We start from the raw sequence: 20,551 nt of genomic DNA on the forward strand, positions 1-20,551 counted from the left end.
AGCAGTGTCACTGAGAACAAACATTCTAGCAAGTCTGAACTCTTGGTTACCCACGTACTGAGAGGATCGTTGGTAAGGCTCTGTCAGGGAGGTCCTTGTTAGCTGAGGATAAATGGCACTGAAAGCACATTTAAAGGGAAGCCACTGAAAAACGTAGGGACAATTTTATAGGAGCTAGTGAGGAGATGTGATGGGGGCTTAGTGTTGGAGTGTCCCAAGACCACACCCATGCTCAATGATTCACTAGAATGACTCACAGAACTCAGAAAGCTGTTGTACTCGTGGTTTTACAGTTCATTACAGTGCAAGAATGCAGATTAAAGTCAGCAAAGGGAAAAGACAGGTGGGTGAAGTCCAAGAGAAAGCAGGCATAAGATTCCTGGTGTGCCCTCCCGGTGGAGTCATTAAGTCCCAGCAGCAATGTACGATAGTATCGCCAACCAGGAAAGGTCACCTCCAAGCCACTCAGCCTGCAACCACCTAGAGGTCAAACTGATAGCCTGTGGCCTTAGTGCTCAGGCATAGAAAAACATTCTTATAGCCAAGGTACTGCGTGATTTTAGAGGTGATCTCCCAGAAACTTGGTCAAGGGCTAGTCCTCCTTTCTTTAAATGTGCAGGGTTTGAGCAACCCTAGCCTGCTGAATTAACCCCTTACTGCACAGGTCTTTTTTTCCCCTTAAGGTTGTAAGGAAATTACGTATTATTTCTGCTTTACTATGAAGGCTTTTTGTTTTGGTGGTGGTTAATAGACATAACATAAAACTTGGTATTTAATCATTTTAAGTGTACGGTTCAGTGGCATCAAGTATGTTTACATTGCACGTGGTTGTGCAACCATCACCACTGTCCATCTCTAGAATTTTTTCATCATCCCAAATTGAAAATTTAATGTGCCCATTAAACAGTAACTACCCATTTCATTCTCCCTAAGACCCAAGTTACCACTATTCAATGATCTGTCTCTTTGCATTTGACTTTTCCGTGTGACTGATGGTAAGTGAAATCACACATTTGTCCTTTTGTGCCTGGCTTATGTAACATAATGTCTTCAAGGTTCACCCATGTTGTGGCATGCGTCACAGTCTCATTCCTTTCTAACCCTGATGCTGCACAAACGAGTTTCAACTCCAAAAATAAACCAGGAATTATTCATAGTCTTTCAAAAATCTTGTATGTAGCAGTGTTTATATAATTGAAGGTCATGCTAATTCTTAAAATAAATAAGAAGTGTCTTAGGTGGTCATTTGGGGGATATAGTTTTCCTGACAAAATTATTTAAGAGCATAATGCCATATATCCATCAATTTGACTTCACGTAGCCAGCTTAGCAAGAGGGTATTATTGCACAAATATTCCTTGGCATCTTCAGTCTTCTGAAGGGCCTCTCTTCGTTCTTGGAAATTTGATTTGTTCTTTTTTGAAGTATCTGTTGTATCATCTTTGTGAATTCTCCACATTTGTTAACTAGTCTAACTCTGCCAAACATGAACTTGTTAAAATGGCTTTACACACGATTAAAGTAGTTCTCTAGCATTTTTCAGCAACTTCTTTGGAAATGCTTTTAGTTTGTTTACATTCATCCTGCTTTTATGTGCTCAGGTATTTGCAGCATCCAAAAGTCAGAATGAGTGACAGAAACAGGTTCCCAGAACTAGACCTGGTGTTGGGTGAGAGGGAGTTTGAGTGGAGACTGGTCAGCTTGTTGGGGAATGTGTTTGAGTATGACAGCTTTTTCTTCTCTCCACAACCTCATGATTATAGGGTCATGGTTAATGAGCATCTGCACAATGAAGACTTCTGTATTTTATTTGTGGGAGAAGTGTACATTTGCTCAATAATCTGTTAGAGGATTTAGCTCACTCACTCATTTAGGGGCAGGACCCAGTGAATGTCCCTCACAATATTCCTGGAATGTGCTGCTTTAAGTTGTCATACTTTAAATTTTCAAATAGTTTGGCAGATTGAGAAAGGATTAAAGATCTTTGGTTTTAAGCCTTTATAGTTCCCTTGTTTCTAATGCCTGTGTTTTCACCATGTTCAAAGTAATTCAGTCCCTCCTTAGTGTTTACAGATGTAGTGTACATGCAAGTGTAAAGATAGATGCCAGCCTATCGGAGCCAGGCTGCGGTCAGGCAAGGTCATTACAAGAGGCAATCGCTTTCAGTAGGAGAGTTTTAAAAATCAGAAATTGATGGATTTTCCCCCCATGTCCTCATAAAACAGTGGTGGTTAATGTTCAAATATCTTGTAATACAGAGATGATTACCAAGAAATTATCAACATAGGTGATTTGGTGATGCTAGTTGAGAAACAAGGAAAATTCCCCTCCTTCCTTAGTCAGGTACTCTGGGGGTTGGGACGCGAGGGCTACAGTTCTGAAAGCAAGAGGGGGAGGAGCCTGCGTGCCGTGTCTTTGGAGCTGAGCAGCACATCATCCTTTGCTGATGGGGCGTGGGCTCAGTGATGCTCAGGAGCATCACCTGAGAGGTAGTATAAAGTAGTGGTGAGTAGCCCTGACTCAGGTGGACTATGCAGATTTGAATCCTGACTCTTAATTTACCAGGTTTGTGACATTGGGCATGTTTCTTAAACTGCCTGACTCGGTTTTCCCATCTGTGAAAGAGAGATAACAACAGTACCTCCTCATAAAGGTCAGTCAGTACATTAATATATCTGATGTGTTTAGAGTAGAGCCTGGAATATGGTAAGTGCTAAGTCAGTGTGTATTATTATCTTAATTGTTAACTTGAATCCTTAGAGGAGCTTTCGCTGACATTTCTAAATAGGTCAGGTCTCTGCTTTATAGGATCTAATGGCACCACCTATCACAGTAATGATAATAAGTACCATTCACTAGATTTACTTATTTGATTATCAAGTTAATGACACTTTAAAAAAGAGTAAGAACCATGTTTGTTTTTGTACTACAATGGTCACAGGGCCTGAGAAGTGTTTAAGAAATATTTATTGAATGACTAAATATCTTAACAATTATAAAATAATTCAGCAATAAGATGTTATTTCACTTCTAATGTTAGCAAAGATGAAAAAAAATACTGTCATGCATAGGCAGAGAGGTGAGGAAATAGACACTCCGCCCTACAGTTGGGCGCTGTCGGTAGTAGACCCTCCCTTGAAGGCAGTTTGACCAAGAGAATTAAAGAAGTCTCTGCTTTTGCTTCTGTGTCTAAGCATTTATCAAAATCACATCCAGGTGTACTAAGAGGTTAATATAAAAATATGTTCATTGTAGCACGTACATTAGTGAATAATTGGAATCAAACTAAGTAAAACATCTTAAAGTAAAGGCTTGGTTAAGTATAATATATTCAACGGTAAAAATTTTTAGAGCTATAGCTCTCAAATGATTCTTATATTGGCTGCAAGATAGTCACCAAACATTAGATAAAAACAGATTTCCAAGTTTAACCTTTTGGGAAAGCTAATCAGAAACACTAGATTTGATCTGAGAAAGAGTCTCTGTTTTCTAATGAGAACCCTAGATGATTTCAGTGCACAGCCTGATTTGGGAGCCACTGCTGTGGTCACCTGAGCCACAAATTCTACTTATCTCCTTTTTATTTTTAATAATATTTTATTGATTATGCTATTACGGTTGTCCTGATTTTTCCTTCTTTGCCCCCCTCCACCCAGTGCCCCGCACTCCCTCAGGCAATCCCCCCACCATTGTTCATGTCCCTGGGTCATGCATGTAAGGTCTTTAGGTACTCCATTTCCTGTACTGTACTTTACATCCCCACGGCTATTCTGTAACTATACCTATTTGTACTTCTTAATCCCCTCACCTCTTTACCGATTTTCTCCTTCACCCCTCCCGTCTGGCAACCTTATAGTAACTAATTTCTTTTGTCTTTAAAGAGTCTCGTTATCTTTAACCTTTGGCTTTTTAATAATGCTGTGTCTTCAAAGTGTTGCAGGTTCGATTCCCAGTCAGGCCACATACCTGGGTTGCAGGTCACAGCCCCCAGCAACCACACATTGATGTTTCTCTCTCTCTCTTTCTCCCTCCCTTCCCTCTCTAAAAGTAAATAAATAAATTCTTAAAAAAAATAATGATGTATCTTGGAGTGGGCCTCTTTGCATCCATCATAATTGGTACTTTTTGTACTTCCTGGACTTGGATGTCTATTTCCTTCACCAAATTAAGGAAGTTTTCTTTCACTGTTTTTTCAGGTAGATTTCCAGTTTCTTACTCTTGCTCTTCTCCTTCTGGCACCCCTATGAGGCAAATGTTGGACCTGTTACAGTTATCCCAGAGACTGTTTATAATATCCTTATTTTTTTTTTGGACTTTTTTTTCTTCTTTTGTTCTATATGGTTATTTTGTACTTCCTTATGTTCCCAATCATTGATTTGATTCTTGACTTGGTCCATTCTACTGTTGGTTCCCTGTAAATTGTTCTTTATTTCAGTTAGTGTATCCTTTTCTTTTTTATGCTGTGGAGGTCCTCACTAAGTTCCTTGAACAGCCTTATAACCAGTGTTTTGAATTCTGCTTGTGAGAAATTGCTTATCTCCATTTCATTTCAGTTCTTTTTCTGGAGTTTTGATCTGTTCTTTCATTTGGGTCATGTTTCTTTGTCTCCTCATTTTGTCATTCTCCCTGTGTTTGTGTCTGTATATTTGGTAGAGCTGCCATGACTCCCTGTCTTGGTAGTGTGGCCTGTTGTAGTTGGTGTCCTGTAGGGTCCAGTGGCACAGGCTCCCCTATCACCCAAGCAGGGTACTCGAGGTACACCCTTCATGTGGGCTGAGTACATCCTCTTGTAGTTGAGCCTTAGTTGCTGTTGGCAGATCATTTGTAGGGATTTACTCAGGCCAGTCAGCTGCAAAGATTGGCTATGACCACTGACCACCAATCTCTGCCCTCCGTGGAGGATCAGCTGTGCAGGGGGGCAGGGTGGTGGTACTCTAATGTGGTCTATAGCTGTGCACGGTATGTGCAGGCCCTGGGGTTTCCCAAGAGGTTCAGGCCAAAATCAGCTCCAACCTGTCTTTTGCCCTGGGCACCCGGCCTGAGCTGTAAAGCAATCTGAGATAGCTGCTACTTGTGCTAGGCTTGGAGTCCCAGGTGAAGCGGAACTGTGGCTCTAACGCTCAATGAAGCGAGCTGTTGCTTGTTTGATAGGATTTAGGAGTCAAGATCAGCCATTCTTATGGAGATGCAGCTTGGGTGGGTCTGTAAATTTGGTAGGATAGAGTCTCTCTGGATCTGCAGGGTGGGTCACATAGTGTTAGCCAGGTTGATGGAATCTCAGACATGGCACCAGCCTACGGGCTCTGTCGGGGGAGGGCTCAGCAAAGGGACAATGGCCACTGCTCTCCCCGATGCCAGGCACTTCAGTCTCTCCCTGTACACCACTGGTTCCCTTCAAGCTGCCACCCCAGTGCTGGAGCTCAGTGGGTGAATAGGTGGATCCGTGTGGGGGTTCCCCCAGAGGAACTGCTTAGTGCTTCAGAAGCCTCCTCTACCAACCCAGTCCCTGCTGGGTTTTGCAGCCAGAAGTAGTGGGGACTTAACTTCCTGGCACTGGAATTCTGGGCTGGGGGACCTGATGTGAGTCTGGGACTCCTCACTCCTGAGATACCCCTTGAAATTTTATCCACATGGGTGTGGAGCCAGCCTGTTTAGTGTCCACGCCCCTCCTACCAGTCTGGATGGATGTGAGTTCTTCAATTCCGTAGTCAGACTTCCATGCAACTCAGTTTCTAATGTTCCTGAGTGATGATTGTTTTATATTTTAGTTGTAATTTTGAAGTGGTTGTGCAAAGAGGGGAGCTGTGTTTGCCTACATCACCATCTCCTCTACTCATCTCCTAAAGCCAAGTGGAATGCCAACTATATTAAAATATGTAGGAACCCTAGAAAAAAAAAGAATGAAGACTTCCGAAGATCCCCCATCCCACCCCCCAGAACAATCTGGAAGAAAGGAAGGAGATGGGATTAGGTTATCCAGAAAGAAAATTGGTGCTGAGCACCCTAACACAAGCCAAGGAAAAGTCTTTTTTTACCCACTAGAAAAATTAATGGATGAGTTTCCCCCAAAAGAACAAGAGTCTCCTAAAAAGTGGAGCAGCAAGCCTTGGTTTTGGGGGTGATAGTTACCTGCTCCAGGGCTCACAGCCAGGCAGCATTTTGAAGGAACATCCTTCAATGCGACAACATGGATGGAACTAGGGGATGTTATCCTCAGTGATCTAAGTCAGACAGAGAAAGACAAATGCTGTATGATCTCACTTACATGTGGAATCTTAAAAAACAAAAAAAGAACACATGAGCAAACACAACAAAACCAGACTCAGAAGCAAAGACCAAAAAGATGGGGTGGGGAAAGGAGTGAAAAAGGTGAAAGGGAGTATAGTCGAGAATATTGTGATAAATGTACATGGTGACAGGTGATTACTAGAACGAGGGGGTGATCACACTCTAAGGTATACAAATGTCAAATCACTATTGTACACATGAACCTAATGTAATTAGTATAATATTGTATAGCACCTATACTTATTTTAAGAAAAGAGTTGATGATCTTAGTTATAGTTTTAGTCACCATAGATGTTTCTGAGATCCTATGAGCACATGCCAGGCAAGTGAGAGGTTAAGGAACAACGAAGACTGAGGTGTTGTACCACACAGAGCTGGTGGTCATGGTGTTCACCCTCTGACTTCACTTGCTACCTCTTGGGAGCCAGATGAAGTTCAGAATACTCAGTGATGTCTCTTCTTCTTTGAGGAGACCCAAGCAACCTAAAAGTTGAAGCCACTGTGCTTTCATGGGAGGCTCAGCTGTTGGTCTCTCCTGAAAACCCTCTGTACCCAGGGCAACGTCTGCTGCCTTCAAAGCCAAGTAGCTCCCAGCCGAGTTCCTTAGAGTGGCATTGGGCATAGTTTTGAGCAGTTTACCACCTGGTATACACACATGCACGAATTCACATATTTAATTCACCGACCTATAGCTTTACTCTCTAATTTTGTTGTTGATTGGATATAATACATCCCTCTTCACTTAGACTTCTTGAACGAGCTAGGCAAGAAATGTAGCAGGCTTTCTGGGTCATTTTTTAGTAATGTATAACTGCAATTAAAGATGATGCATACTTGTTGAAGGATTTTTAGCCAGTGAATATTTCCCGTGGATTTTAACCCCTGCCCCTTCTCTTGGCATCTGTTCTAGTCAGGTTGGGCAGGAGGTAGTCAGACCTGGGAGACACACAAGGTTGAGCTGACAGGTGAACAGAACAGGTGGGTAGCATATTTCAAATCAAAGAATTCATGAGAACTCAATTGAGTTTGTTCACGTGGCATGTAATCATTCAATATTTGTTCAGTATTAATTGAATGCCTTCTGTGTTATCAGCCTGAGTAGTGCTGGAGACACAGTACTGGGTAAGGTTTCTACCCTTCCAAAGTCTATATTTACTGCTCACAGAAGGATTGCAGAGCAAGAAGATGCCTTGCACACAACCACTTAGCATCAGAGCAGTGTATTTTTGTAAAGATCCCCAAATCTTTAAAAAAAAAACATTTAGAAATTTAATTCTGGGATTTGGGCCTCAGCAATAGGGAAAATGGTGGTGCCATTTACTAAGATATTAATTAGGGAAACATTAGGGAATTTGTATCTGCTAATGAGATTCACAGACGTGGATGAAAGCCTCATCTAGCAAGACAGTACCATGAGAGGACTTCCAGGACCACTGGCAAACTTAGCTTTTAAAGGTCAGAAAGAGCCAGTGACAGAAATGGATTAAGTAGCGGTGGGGATGCAAAGTGGGTCAGCACTCAGAAGTCTGCAAGTTCAACTTACAATGTGAAAAAGAAAAAAGATCAAATTATAGTTGATTAAAACGTGTGATAAAGTTCAACATTCCTTATAATGAAGAAACAACAAAAGTTTTAACAATGTTAAAACTTTTATTGGGAACAAATGTCTAATGTCATGCTTAATTAGTGAAACATTGAAAGCCTTGCCACAGAAGTTAGGAATTAGAGTACAATTTTGAAAAATAGGGATAATGAGGAGGGATTTGCTTTCCTAAATATAAAAACATATTCAGCTGTAGAAATTTTAAGTGATGCATTAATTGTAAGATAGGTAAATAGATCAAGGATTCAGAATGTGTTTTTACAAAGGGACCATACATAATATTCAACGAAAACCATATCAGTTTTTTAATTCCTTTGCCTTTTTCAGGAAAATGGTTTCTTTCCTTCTGTGATATTTTCTAAAATGAATGCTGTGACCCTGAGTTGGAGGGCTTAGTTCTGTTACCAGTGTCCCTTTTATTTCTAAAGTATTTCACTTCATGAACAAAACTAGGTTACATTCCCAGCACCTGTCACAGACTCATCACCGCATCTGGAGCACTGGTACCACTTTCATTACTCACCACCCTCGTTCAGAATGGAGGGGCTATTGATATGATCTATACAATAGTTTCAGAATCTTACTCCCACAAGCAAATACTTCACAATGATAAGAAACACCCGTCTTCCTTTCCTGAGAACTAGTAAAGATGTAAGATTTAAATTGCATATTATGTAACTGTATCCATATATGTTATATAATTGTATCCATACTTATTACCATATTTAAAATGATAACGAGTAAAGAAAATACAACTCTGTCTGAACGTTTCATCTTTTTTCTACAAGCTTTAGAAGTGTAGCAGTAATCAGAATCTTTGTGAAACCTAATCATTTGTGGAAACTGGAGGCCAGAGATGAGTTCTTGGAATTGAACCAGCCCTGCACATTCCTGTGTGTAGAAATGTGGAGGGCATATTGGAGTCAAAGGTGACTCGCAGGTTTGGATTTCAGCAGCTGAGGAGATGGTAATGCATTTATTGAAATATTAATTTGGATCCTAATTGTCAGGGTATATCCCCGATAACCAGATCCACAGGGGTGGTTGAGGGACAGCAATCTAGTGAGACAGAACATGAGCAGAGTGCCAGACCACTGACAAAATTCTGCTTTAAAGGTCAAAAAGAGGGTGATGAGCCCCAGCCAGGAAAACTGGGAAAAAGCAGAGCAGGGAGGGTGGTATGGTGGAAGCTAAGGAAAGAGAGGCTTTCGTGTGAGGCAGAAAGCTCTTTTAGCCGCTGGGAAGCCGAAGGAAGGGAACCAAGGAATGTCCATTGAGGTTCCTGACGTGGAGGCTGTTAGTGACCTTGGCCAGAGCAGTTCCAGTGGAGAGTAGAGTGGCAAGCGTGTTTCCACACGGTTCTCTGCGGTTGGGAACTGCAGCCTGCCTTTAGTTCACTTACCGACGTGGGACTGTATTTTCAGCATCTAGGGCAGGTTCTGCATTATCAGACTCTGCTACTCTCTTCAGTCTTAGAAAATTCCATCAGGAGAATGAGGCTATGTAAATTTAAAGGCAGGCAAAAATGTTAACACCACTTACTTTGAGATAGGATTTTCTGTTTTTCTGTTTACTGCCCTTCTTTGAGTGGGCTGCAAGGCACAAATCATCATGTGAAATCATGCTCATTGGTGGGGAAACCGCTTTAAAATGTGATCAAATAATTCTGCTAGTAAACACCCACAGAACAATTTGAATGAATGGAATGCCACCACCAAAGAGATGGTGAGCTGCATTTTTTTAGGAAAGGGCAGGTGAACTATGGTAGGGTGGTCAGGGCGAGAAGTACTTCAGATCCTTGCATCTGTTATCCCGACCCACTGAGCGGGTGCTGGGATACTGCAGAATATGGCTGAGGGTAGGTGTATAATGGGGGGAATTCCAGAACCTTTCTTAGATTCTTTGCTCGTGCTTATCCTTATGCCCAGAAGTCTCTTCTCCCCTTTGGCCCCATCCCTTTTCCTTTTCATCTAACCAACCCTTTCTACTAACCCTTCAGCTCCTATCTTAGATATAACTTTCTCAGAGAAGATTTCTCGGATCCCCCAGAAGAGAACAGTTCTCCCTGGTTTTATGCTCTCTTAGCACTCAGTACATTGCTTTTGCAAAATTTCTATCAGAATTGCAACAGAATTATGTCGTATATAATTATCGTTTGCCCCTGTCATCCTGCCATGGTGAATTCCACGTAGGCGCAGACATGACTGTCTCGTTCACGGCAGTTTTCCTAGTGCCTAGCAACTCGGTGTCATTCTGTATTTGAATGAAGCGATGCCACTGAAAAGCATGGCCATAGGATGGATTTCTGTTAAAAGAAACTCTGGGACTGAAGTTTTAAGGTGACTGCAGGATAGATTGTATAGCTGGTATAAGGGCCTGTTTGCATGACTCCCAGGGGTGTCTGGGTAATTGGCTACAGCATGAACAAGTTTCCCAACAAATTGGAGGTAGAGTGATGGCACTTTAGGTGACTGTGGACACGGATGTGAGCAGAGATACAAAGGCAGCGGGGTGCTGAAGTTATGCCACAATGTTAGGGTATAAGGAGATTATTTAGATGATTCCTAATATGTTTATATTAATTACATTTTTTTCATTATCAAATAAGGACAAATATTTTGACACAGAATTTCAGACCTTTGGTCTACAGCCAGCCTGTGCCCCCACCCCAGCAGGATCCTGCCCACTAGTGGCTCTCCCAATCCGCTCTTCCTTCTCTGCTGAAAACTTCTTCCCTACTTCCCAAATTTAGCCCCCATCCCCATTCTTGGACTCCTGGTTGTGTTGTTTGCTTTCTGGTGCCCAGGAGAGGACTGACGGATTGACTTCCCTTCTTGCACCTCCGTCCTAGAATGGATCTGAGCCTTGGTTGACTCTGCCTGCCTCTAGCAAGGAAATTGTTGATGGCAGAGGGGGAAGTTCTTAGTGTGTCACCTTGGTTAATAAAAAATGTACGTATTTTATTATTAAGGGGTTGACTGAACAACTCTCTTTGTGACTTTGAAACTATAATGTACCATGAAAAGTCTCACTTTTTACCGGTTAACTGACTTATTCTCGCTCTCTCTCTCTCTCGTCATGCAGGCACTAATAAAGGAAAGTAATAAGAATTTTCTCAGCTCTCACAACCATACTTTTTGCTGTATTTTCCAGTGCCTGTCCATATGCAGTGATACTGGCTGGATTCAGTTTTGAAATGCATTTCTTTTTTATGCTACGCGATGATCATAGTTCAAGGAAATGGAAGTAATTGAGATACGGGAATATCTCGGGTAATAACGGCTTTTTATTTGGATTGTTTCCCTTTAGGAAAGACACTGCTGATCCTGTAACATGGAGGACTGCCTTCATACCTCATCTGAGAATCTGTCCAAATTGGTCAGCTGGGCCCACAGCCATGGGACTATTTGCAGCCTCATCCCTAACCTGAAACACTTGCTTTCGGAAGGTTCCCATGGGAACCTGACTGCAATGTGGGGCTGTAGTGCCGGGCATGCTTATCACTGGCCACTGACAGCTACTTGCAGAGCTGGGTCCCAGGAAAGGGTCTGTTTCCAGGATAACAGAAGTTTTAACTCCGATAGTCCCAGTATAATCGGAGTGCCCTCTGAGACACAGACTAGCCCAGTTGAAAGGTACCCTGGGAGACCAGTGAAAGCGAAGCTAGACTGTAATCGGACCAGAGACTCTTGTGACTTCTCTTATTGCAGTGAGCCCTCTGAACTGGACGAAGCTGTTGAAGAGTATGAAGATGAAAACACCCTGTTTGACATGGTTTGTGAGTCTTCTGTTACAGATGAGGATAGTGACTTTGAACCCCCAACCCAAAGGCCTCAAAGCATTGCTCGAAAAAGGCCTGGAATAGTCCCGTCTTCTCTCCATTCAAGCTCCCAGGCTCAGATGGTTGATGAATGCAGCAGTGATGTTATCATCAAGAAAATCAAACAAGAGATTCCTGAAGATTATTACATTGTGGCAAATGCAGAGTTGACTGGAGGAGTAGATGGACCGGCCTTGTCATTGACGCAGATGGCCAAACCCAAGCCTCAGACTCATGCTGGTCCCTCCTGTGTCGGCTCTGCTAAGCTAATTCCCCATGTAACATCTGCCCTCAGCACAGAGCTAGACCCACATGGTGTTTCTGCGTCTCCCTCTGTGATGTCCAGGCCAGTGGTCCAGAAGACCGCCAGGGCACCTCTGGCTTCACCAAACAGAGGGCCCTCCGGTGCGCATGGCACCAACCAGCAGGTGGCCATGCAGATGCCTGTGAGCACGTCCCATCCTAACAAACAGATCAGCATCCCCTTGTCTGCCCTGCAGCTGCCTGGACAGGATGAGCAAGTTGCTTCGGAAGAGTTCCTGCCCCACCTGCCCAGCCAGGTCTCCTCCTGTGAGGTGGCCCTTTCTCCCTCAGTTAACACAGAGCCAGAAGTGAGCTCCAGTCAGCAGCAGCCCCAGGTGGCCCCAACCATAACCACCGAGGCCATGGCACAGTGCATACCAGGTATGGCACGGGAGGTGACAGTGAGTCCCTCATCCTCGTACACCAGAGAATTCTGCGCCACCCGCACTTCTAAAATCATAGGCTGAGTTTGCTAGACATCAGGCCTTTATTATTATTCTCAGAAAGATAGAAATAGTGAAATGGATTACATCCAGGTGATGCTGTAAGGGAAATCTGAATTAAGGCCATCCGTCCAGTTGATATACCTCAAGCCTGGGAGGGCAGCTGTAGGATTGTGCTGTTGATAGTGCATGGCTAGATTTAAGGTTCGTATCTGATCTTAAGCAAAATTTTTATAAGTGAAGTTACTTTAAAAAAATTTTTTTATGCTGTCCTATTAGTATCAAGGTATTTGGTTGCTGTTTGAAGCCAAAATGATGTTGAGTTACGCATATAATGACAATAAGCCTTATGTTTTTCCATTATTACTAATTTGTCTGAACCAGCTTGGCATTGCTATTTATTTTACTTGGTGTGGCAGTTTAAGATAAGTTTTTTAAAAAAAGTATTTGATCTTTTCTCTCAAAATTTAAAGGAATCAGATAGCTTGTATGTCTGGAATACATGAGTCTAACTGGAATGGATTGGGAGGACAGGGAAATAGTTTTCCGTGATTCTAGTATCTAATGTTCAGTAATTTTAACATTCAGTACTTAACTTAATCTGGGTTATTATTATATGAAGAGGGTTTGGATGTCATGCTTTTAGGTTCATGATTCGAATCTAATGAGCCAGAGTTAGAAACATGGACAAAGATAAACAGACATGCAGAGGATATAGAAAGTAGAAATTTGTGGCACATTTTGTTTTCATTTAGTCCAGGTCAAGAATGTCAGGATTTTGGGAAAAACTTCCTAGAGGCCTGAGGCACCTGCGCCTTCTCCCTGTAACTTCCTGCAGTTAGGGTGCTTTGTAAAAGTGCTTTCCTGATGCTAGTGTCAAACCTGAGATCACCAAAGGAAGCCTTTGACTTCTGCTTTTCCTGACACAGTCATGGTATTACAATAAAACATACAACTGAAAACACATCTGGATTTGAAATTGTGCTTTTCAGTTTTTCATTTTAAAATACTAGCTTGATTGAGATATAATTCACATAACCATAAAATTCACTCTTAAAAAGTATACAGATCAGTGGTTTTTGGTATATTCACGTGCTTGTGCAACCATCACCACTATCTAATTTCAAAAAATTACCCCTTTCCATTACCCCTGAAAGAAACCCCGTACCCGGTAGCAGACGGTTTTTCCTTCCGCCCAGCCCCTGTCAGGCACTAACGAACTTTCTCTGTGGATTTGCCTGCTCTGCACATTTCCTACAAATGGAGTCTCATTATATAGCCTCTTGTGATAGCCTTCTTGCACTTAGCATAATTTTTTTTTACAGATTAATCTATGTTGTAGCATATATCAGCATTTCTTTCCTTTTTTATTGCCAAAATAGTATTTCATTGTATGGATAATACCATGGGTTTTTTTCTTTTATCCGTTGGTAGACATTTAAGTTGTTCCAGTTTTGGGGTGTTGGGAGTCATGCTGTCAGTAACATTTGTGTACGAGTTTTGTGTGGACATGTATTTTTGTTTTGCTTGGGTAGCTACCCAAGCAGTAGAAATGCTGGGTTGCGTGGTAGCTCCATGTTTGACTGTCTGAGGAGCTGCCTGTACACTGTTTTCTTCAGCAGCGCCACCATTTCACAGTCTCACCAGCCACGTGGAAGGCTCCCGTTCCTCCACATGCTCACCAATGCTTGTTGTTTTCTGTTTTTACAAGATCAGTCATTCTGTTTGTTGTGTTAAGTAGTATCTCATTGTGATTTTGTTCTCCATTGCTCTAATGACTAATGATGTCAAACTTTGTTTTTCGTGGTTATTGACCATTTGTATATCTTCTTTTGAAAAATTCATATCCTTTACCCATTTTCAATGAGATTGTCTTTTCATTGGCAAGCTGTAAAAGCTCTTTATACATTCAGAATAAAAGTCCCTTACTAGATATATGATTTGTAAATATTTTCTCCCATTCCATGAATTGTCCCTTCCTCCCTGCTTTCTCTTTCCCTCATTCTCTACCCCCTTTCTTTCTCTTTTTAAAGTTTTACTTAAGTCATTTAAGAACAATATGGTCTTTGGCTAATCTTCACATCATTAGACACAATATTATCTTCATTAGGTTGAGGAAGTCTTAGTACTAGGATATCTGACTGTTGATACATACAGGATATGAGTAGTACCTTTTCCCTTAAATTGCTGTGAATCTGGTTTATTTGTTTCTCTCCCCAACCACCATCTTTAAAAAAATAGATAGGAGACAGCCTGAGTGAGTTTTCTGCATTCTCACTTAATTTATATTTGAGGGTACAGTTATATTTTGCAAAGTGAGTCAGCAGACCAAAACAGCACAGTGAGACTGTTTTTTGTACTACACAGCTTTCCACTGACTTCCCCTGCAAAGCAAGATGCAAGATTTACTTGTGTCTGCCTAGGGGATACTAAATGAGACATTCAGGCTCTTTGTTAAACCAAATAGGAGTATCTTACCATATAATTATTTTGGAAAAGAAATTCAGCCTATTGGAAAAATATTTTAATCTACTTAATGTTGTATAGATGACATTTTCTTAGGTTTTTTTCCTTTTCTCAATGAAAGTGCACTTTTAAGACAGCTGTAAAAAGCAAACATGGACAAGGATAGCACATAACATATACAGTTGTTAAACTATGATTTGGCTTTACTGTTACAGGGAGGATTAGTTTAGCTTGGAATTGAACCTTCAAGAAAAAACAGTATGAAGAACTGGTGGTGGGAATTTCCTAAGGAATGATTCTGATATTTTGATCGATTGTTCTGTGGGAGAGTATTATATTGCTAAGATACTATTAACTTTAGGGAAACACTATTTGGATTGAGAACATCAATGGGACAGATAAAAATCTGACGCTTTTCTAGTGGAAAACATATAGAAACTTAACTTATAATTTACCTTGTTCCACAGAGCCCAAACTACACTTTGTGCTATAAAAATTTTATTTATTTGTTTTGCATATTTATTTATAGTAAGTAGTTGTGCTAAAAAAGTTTTATTTATTTACAGTCTTCATTATAAACATAGATCTTTTTTTAAATGTAGAACCCAGCATTTCCAAATATATGTGAATAAATGTGTACAGATGGACCTTGCACAGTTACTACGTGAAGCATTACTTGGGACTAAGCAAAGAAGAGAGGTTCCAAAAGAACTAGGGCAAAGCAGAACTAGTTCTGCTTTGAAGTGGGTGTTGTATAGGTTGAAGTCTTTATCAGATCATTGTGGAAATACTGCATATGTTTGAATGGTACATTTATTTATTGATTTATTGCTTTGCTGGACAATATTATTTTTTCCTTTTTTATTGAGGCGACATTGGTTAATATAATTATAGGTTTCAGGTGTACCATTCTAATAATATCATCTGTAGATTGTATTGTGTGTTCACCATTCCAAGTGACAATATTTTATTTTTAGCTAATTTATTTTTATTGTATTTTTTTCCATTACCATTTATTCCCCTTGTAGCTTCCTGTGCCCTGCAATCACCACACTTGTCCACTTCCTTGAGTCCTTTTTTTCTTTTTGCTTGATCCCTCTGCCCCCTAATTGCCTCACTGCCCAGATCTGTCAGCCTCCTCTCTATCAGTGAGTCTGTCTCTATTTCGCTTGTTAGTTCAGTTTGTTCATTAGATTCCACATGAGTGAAATCATATGGTATTTGTCTTTCTTTGACTGGCTTATTTCACTTATCATAATGTTCTCCGGGTCCATCCATGCTGTTGCAAAGGGTAAAATTTTCTTATTTTTGTGTGGCTGAGTAGTATTCCATTGTCTAAATGTCCTATAGTTATTTTATCCATTCATCTGGTGATGGACACTTGGACTGCTTCCATATCTTGGTAATTGTGAATAATGCTGCAATGGACATAGGGGTGCTTACGTTTGTTCAAATTAATGTTTTGAGTTCCTTCAGATAAATTCCCAGAAGCAGAAACACTAGGTTATAAGGCAGTTCCATTTTAATTGAAGTATCTTCAATTAAAAAATTAGTATCTTCAAAAAATTAAATTCCATTTTTTGAAGTATCTCCATACTGCTTCCCACAGTGGCTGTACCAATCTGTATTTCCACCAACAGTGCAAAAGGGGTTCCTCCCCTTTCTCCACATCTTCACCAGCATTTGTTGTTTGGGGATTTATTGATGATAGCCATTCTGACTGGTGTGAGATGATATCTCATTGTGGTTTTAATTTGCATTTTTCTGATGATTAGTTACATTGAGCATCTTTTCATATATCTATTTGCCATCTGTATGTCCTCTTTGAAGAAGTATTTATTCAGGTCCTTTGAGTATTTTTTAATTAGATTGGTTTTTTTGATGTTGAGTTTATAAGATCTTTATACATTTTGGACATTAACTCCTTATCAGATGTATCGGCGAACATACTCTCCCATTCCATAGGTTGTCTTTTTATTTTGTTGATGGTTTCCTTTGCTCTGCAAAACTTTTTAGTTTGATGTGGTCCCATTTATTTCCTTTTCTGTTTTCCTTGCCTGAGGTATATATCAGAAAAAATATTGCTACGGACAATATCTGAGATTTTACTGCCTATATTTTCTTCTAGGATTTTTATGTTTTGGGGTCTAACATTTAAGTCTTTAACCCATTTTGAATTTATTCTTGTGTGTGGTGCACAAAGGTGACCTTGTTTCATTTTTCTACATGTATCTGTTTTATTTCCCAACACCACTTACTGAATAAAACTGTGTTTAGCCCATTATATGTGCTTGCTTCCTCTGTCGAATATTATTGACTATAAAGGTGTGGGTTTATTTCTGGGCTTTCTATTCAGTTCCATTTTTCTATGTGTCTGTTTTTATGCCAGTACCATGCTATTTTGATTACTATGGCCTTATAGTATAGTTTGATATTAGGTAGCATGATTCCTCCAATTTTGTTCTTCCTCAGGATCACTGGTGCTTTGCATGCAGGGACCTTTTGTGGTTCTATATAAATTTTTGAAATATTTGGTCTAGTTTTGTGAAACATGTCATTGGTATCTTGATAGGAATATGTTGAATCTATAGATTGTTTTGGGTAGTATGGACATTTTAATGATGTTAATTCTTCCTATCTATAAACATAGTATGTGCTTCCACTTATTTGTATCTTCTTCAGTTTCTTTCTTCAGTGTCATAATTTTCTGTCTACAGGTCTTTTACATCCTTGATTAGGTATTTTATTCTTTTTGAAGCAGTAGTGAATGGGATTGTTTTCTTTCTTAATCTTTTTCTGATAGTTCATTTTTGGCATATAAAAATGCAACTGATTTCTGGATATAAAATTTTGTATCCTGCTACTTTACTGAATTCATTTATCAGTTCTAGTAGTTTCTTGGAGGAATCTTTAGGGTTCTCTACAGTATCATGTCATCTGCAAATAAAGACAGTTTTACTTTTTCCTTTCCAATTTGGATGCTTTGTATTTATTTTTCTTGTCTGATTGCTATGGCTAGGACTTCTAGTATATATTGAATAAGAGGAGTGAAAGCAAACAACTCTGTCTTGTTCCCAGTCTAAAGAGGAATGCTTGAAGTTTTTGTCTGTTGAGTACGATGCTGGCAGTGAATTTGTCATATGGCCTTTATTATGTTTAGGTACATTTCCTCTATTTCCACTTTGCTGAGAGTTTTTATCATAAATGGGTGCTGGGTTTTATCAAATGCTTTTTCTGCATCTGTTAATATGATCATGTGGTTTTTTCCTTCTTTTTGTGTGTGTGGTATATTACATTTATTGATTTGCAAATGTTGTGCCAATCTTGTGCTCCCAGAATAAATCCCACTTGATCATGGAGTATGATCTTTTTGATGTATTGCTGTATTCAGTTTGCTAACATTTTGTTAAGGATTTTAACATCTATGTTTACCAGGGATATTTATTGGCCTGTAGTTTTTTTTGCAGTGTCTTTATCTGGTTTTGAAATTAGGATAATGCTGGCCTCATAAAATGACCTTGGGAGTCTTCTCTCCTCTTGAATTTTTGGAAATAGTTTGAGAAGGAGATGTGTTCATTCTTCTCGAAATGTTTGGTAAAATTCACATGTGAAGCCATCCGGTCCAGGGCTTTTGTCTGCGGGGAGTTTTCTGAGTACTGCTTCAATTTCACTAGGTATAATCTGTCTATTTAGATTCTCTGATTCTCCCTGTTTAGTTTTGGAAGATTATACAAGGTCTGTCTGGAAAACGTCCAGCCATTGTTAATATAACGAGAACGGTTTGCACGACATCAGTGGAACCTGGCAGCCAAGGAGTGTGGACTGGAATGCAACGCATAAACAACAATGAATTCGCTTTACTGGTGAGGGGGTCCCTAGCCGCTGTTGAGTGAGCATGTGTGTCATGTGGCTGTTACATTCAAAACGACTGAGTGAGTGGAGCAATGAATCTGCATCAAATTTTGCTTTAAGTTTGACATTCTTCTGCAGGAACTATTCGAATGATTCAGAAGGCCACAGCTATGGGCAAGTGATGATTGACAGCTTCATCATGACAACGTGCCCGTTCATGTGTCATATCTCCTGCAGAGTTTTTTGTTGAATCATCAAATTACCGCGGTGACTCAGGCCCCCTACAGCCCATATGTGGCACTGCAACTTCTGGCTTTTCCTAAAACTAAAATCACCTTTGAAAGGGAAGAGATTTCAGACTGTCAGTGAGATTCAGGAAAAGACTACACGGCAGCTGTGGCGACTGGAAGAACTGTCCGAGTTCCTAAGGCACTATTTCGAAGGGGACTGAGGCATCATTGTCCTGTGTACAGTGTTTCTTGTATCTTGTAGCTTCAATAAATGTCTCTGTTTTTCATATTACATGGCTAGATACCTTCTGGACAGACCTCATGTGTTTCTGGGAACTTATCCATTTCATCCAGGTTGTCCAATTTACTGGCATATAGTTGTACATAATATTTTCTTAGAGTCTTTTATATTTCTTTGGTGTCAGTTGTTACTTCTCTTCTGATTTTATTTGGGTCCTCCCTTTTTTGTTTTGATGAGTCTGGTTAAAGGTTTGTCAATCTTGTCTATCTTTTCAGAGAAACAGCTCTTGAATTCATTGATCTTTTGCACTGTTTTTTTAGACTATTTTGTTTATTTCTGCTTTGATCTTTATTATTTCCTTCTACTCACTTTGGGCTTTTATTTGTTATTTGAATAATATTTTTAAATAATTTGACAGGTGACTATTGAGTCAGCTGAAACAAAGAGAAATTGTTCAATTTTGTTCAGTTTTAAAGATGGCATTTAAGTTCTATTCCTCTAGTGGAAAAAGGCATCCTTATTTCTGTTCAGAACTAAACTCACAGAGTTACAAAATTTCAATCAAGGTATGGATAAACTTACTAATTTTCACATCAGTTCTATCATACTGCTCAACCCAAATCTTAGCAAATTTTGATGAGTAAAAAAGACATACATTATTAGAAGAATACTGACTATTTCCCAGTAGCTTAGATTCTATTAATTTTTGAAGTTTTTAATTTGGACATTTGTCATAAATTTAAATCTCTATTGCATCGTAAGTTGAGAAGCAGTTATCTGGGGAATGCAGCATCCACATTCTGGGGCACACTGTTATTTCATCTGGGTACCCAGTAACTTGGAGCACTTCCTGTGTGAGAGAACTCCGTTCTTTGTGCATCTGCACTCCCCATTGGAAGGGCCAGAAACTTGCTTTCCAAGTTTGTACTTCAGTGAGGGCAGTCCTGTGAGTCAAATGTAACTCACATTGGACTATTCAGAAGAAAGAATCTGTTTTGGCAAATACAGTCAGTTTTTAGAGGCAGCAGGAGCCGCCTCCCAGCAGGAGTTCCAGTGTCAGAGGCCCACTCTAGAGTGTTGATTTCTGGGCTGTCCCCACCAGAGCAAATCTGTGGTGTGGTCAGGGAATTATCGGTAGACACCTCCAAGCCTGATTCAGTGATGTGCCAGGAAGTTGTGTGGCCTTTATTCAATTCTTTTTCTGCCTAAGCTAGCTAGACTGGGCTTTCATTTTTTAAAACAATCTGGAGGAACATAGCATCTGAATCTAGGAAAGGTGTTAACCCCTGCTAAGTGTTGCAGGAA

General features: G+C 40.2%; 1 protein-coding gene across 3 annotated transcripts in view; it reads left to right on the plus strand.

The window, feature by feature from the left end:
• The window catches only part of KIAA1958 (KIAA1958 ortholog), a 104,418-nt gene that overhangs the window by 32,952 nt on the left and 50,915 nt on the right, over window positions 1-20,551 (plus strand). For all 3 annotated transcript variants that reach the window (XM_045840244.1, XM_045840243.1, XM_045840242.1), the window contains exon 2: window positions 11,201-12,395. In XM_045840244.1, coding sequence (XP_045696200.1) covers window positions 11,225-12,395 — 1,171 coding nt within the window. In that variant the 5' untranslated portion in view covers window positions 11,201-11,224. The remainder of the gene's footprint in view (window positions 1-11,200; window positions 12,396-20,551) is intronic.

The sequence above is a fragment of the Phyllostomus hastatus genome, unplaced genomic scaffold (genome assembly GCF_019186645.2).
Source record: "Phyllostomus hastatus isolate PE091 unplaced genomic scaffold, TTU_PhHast_1.1 phas_contig_34, whole genome shotgun sequence".
Lineage (NCBI taxonomy): Eukaryota > Metazoa > Chordata > Mammalia > Chiroptera > Phyllostomidae > Phyllostomus > Phyllostomus hastatus.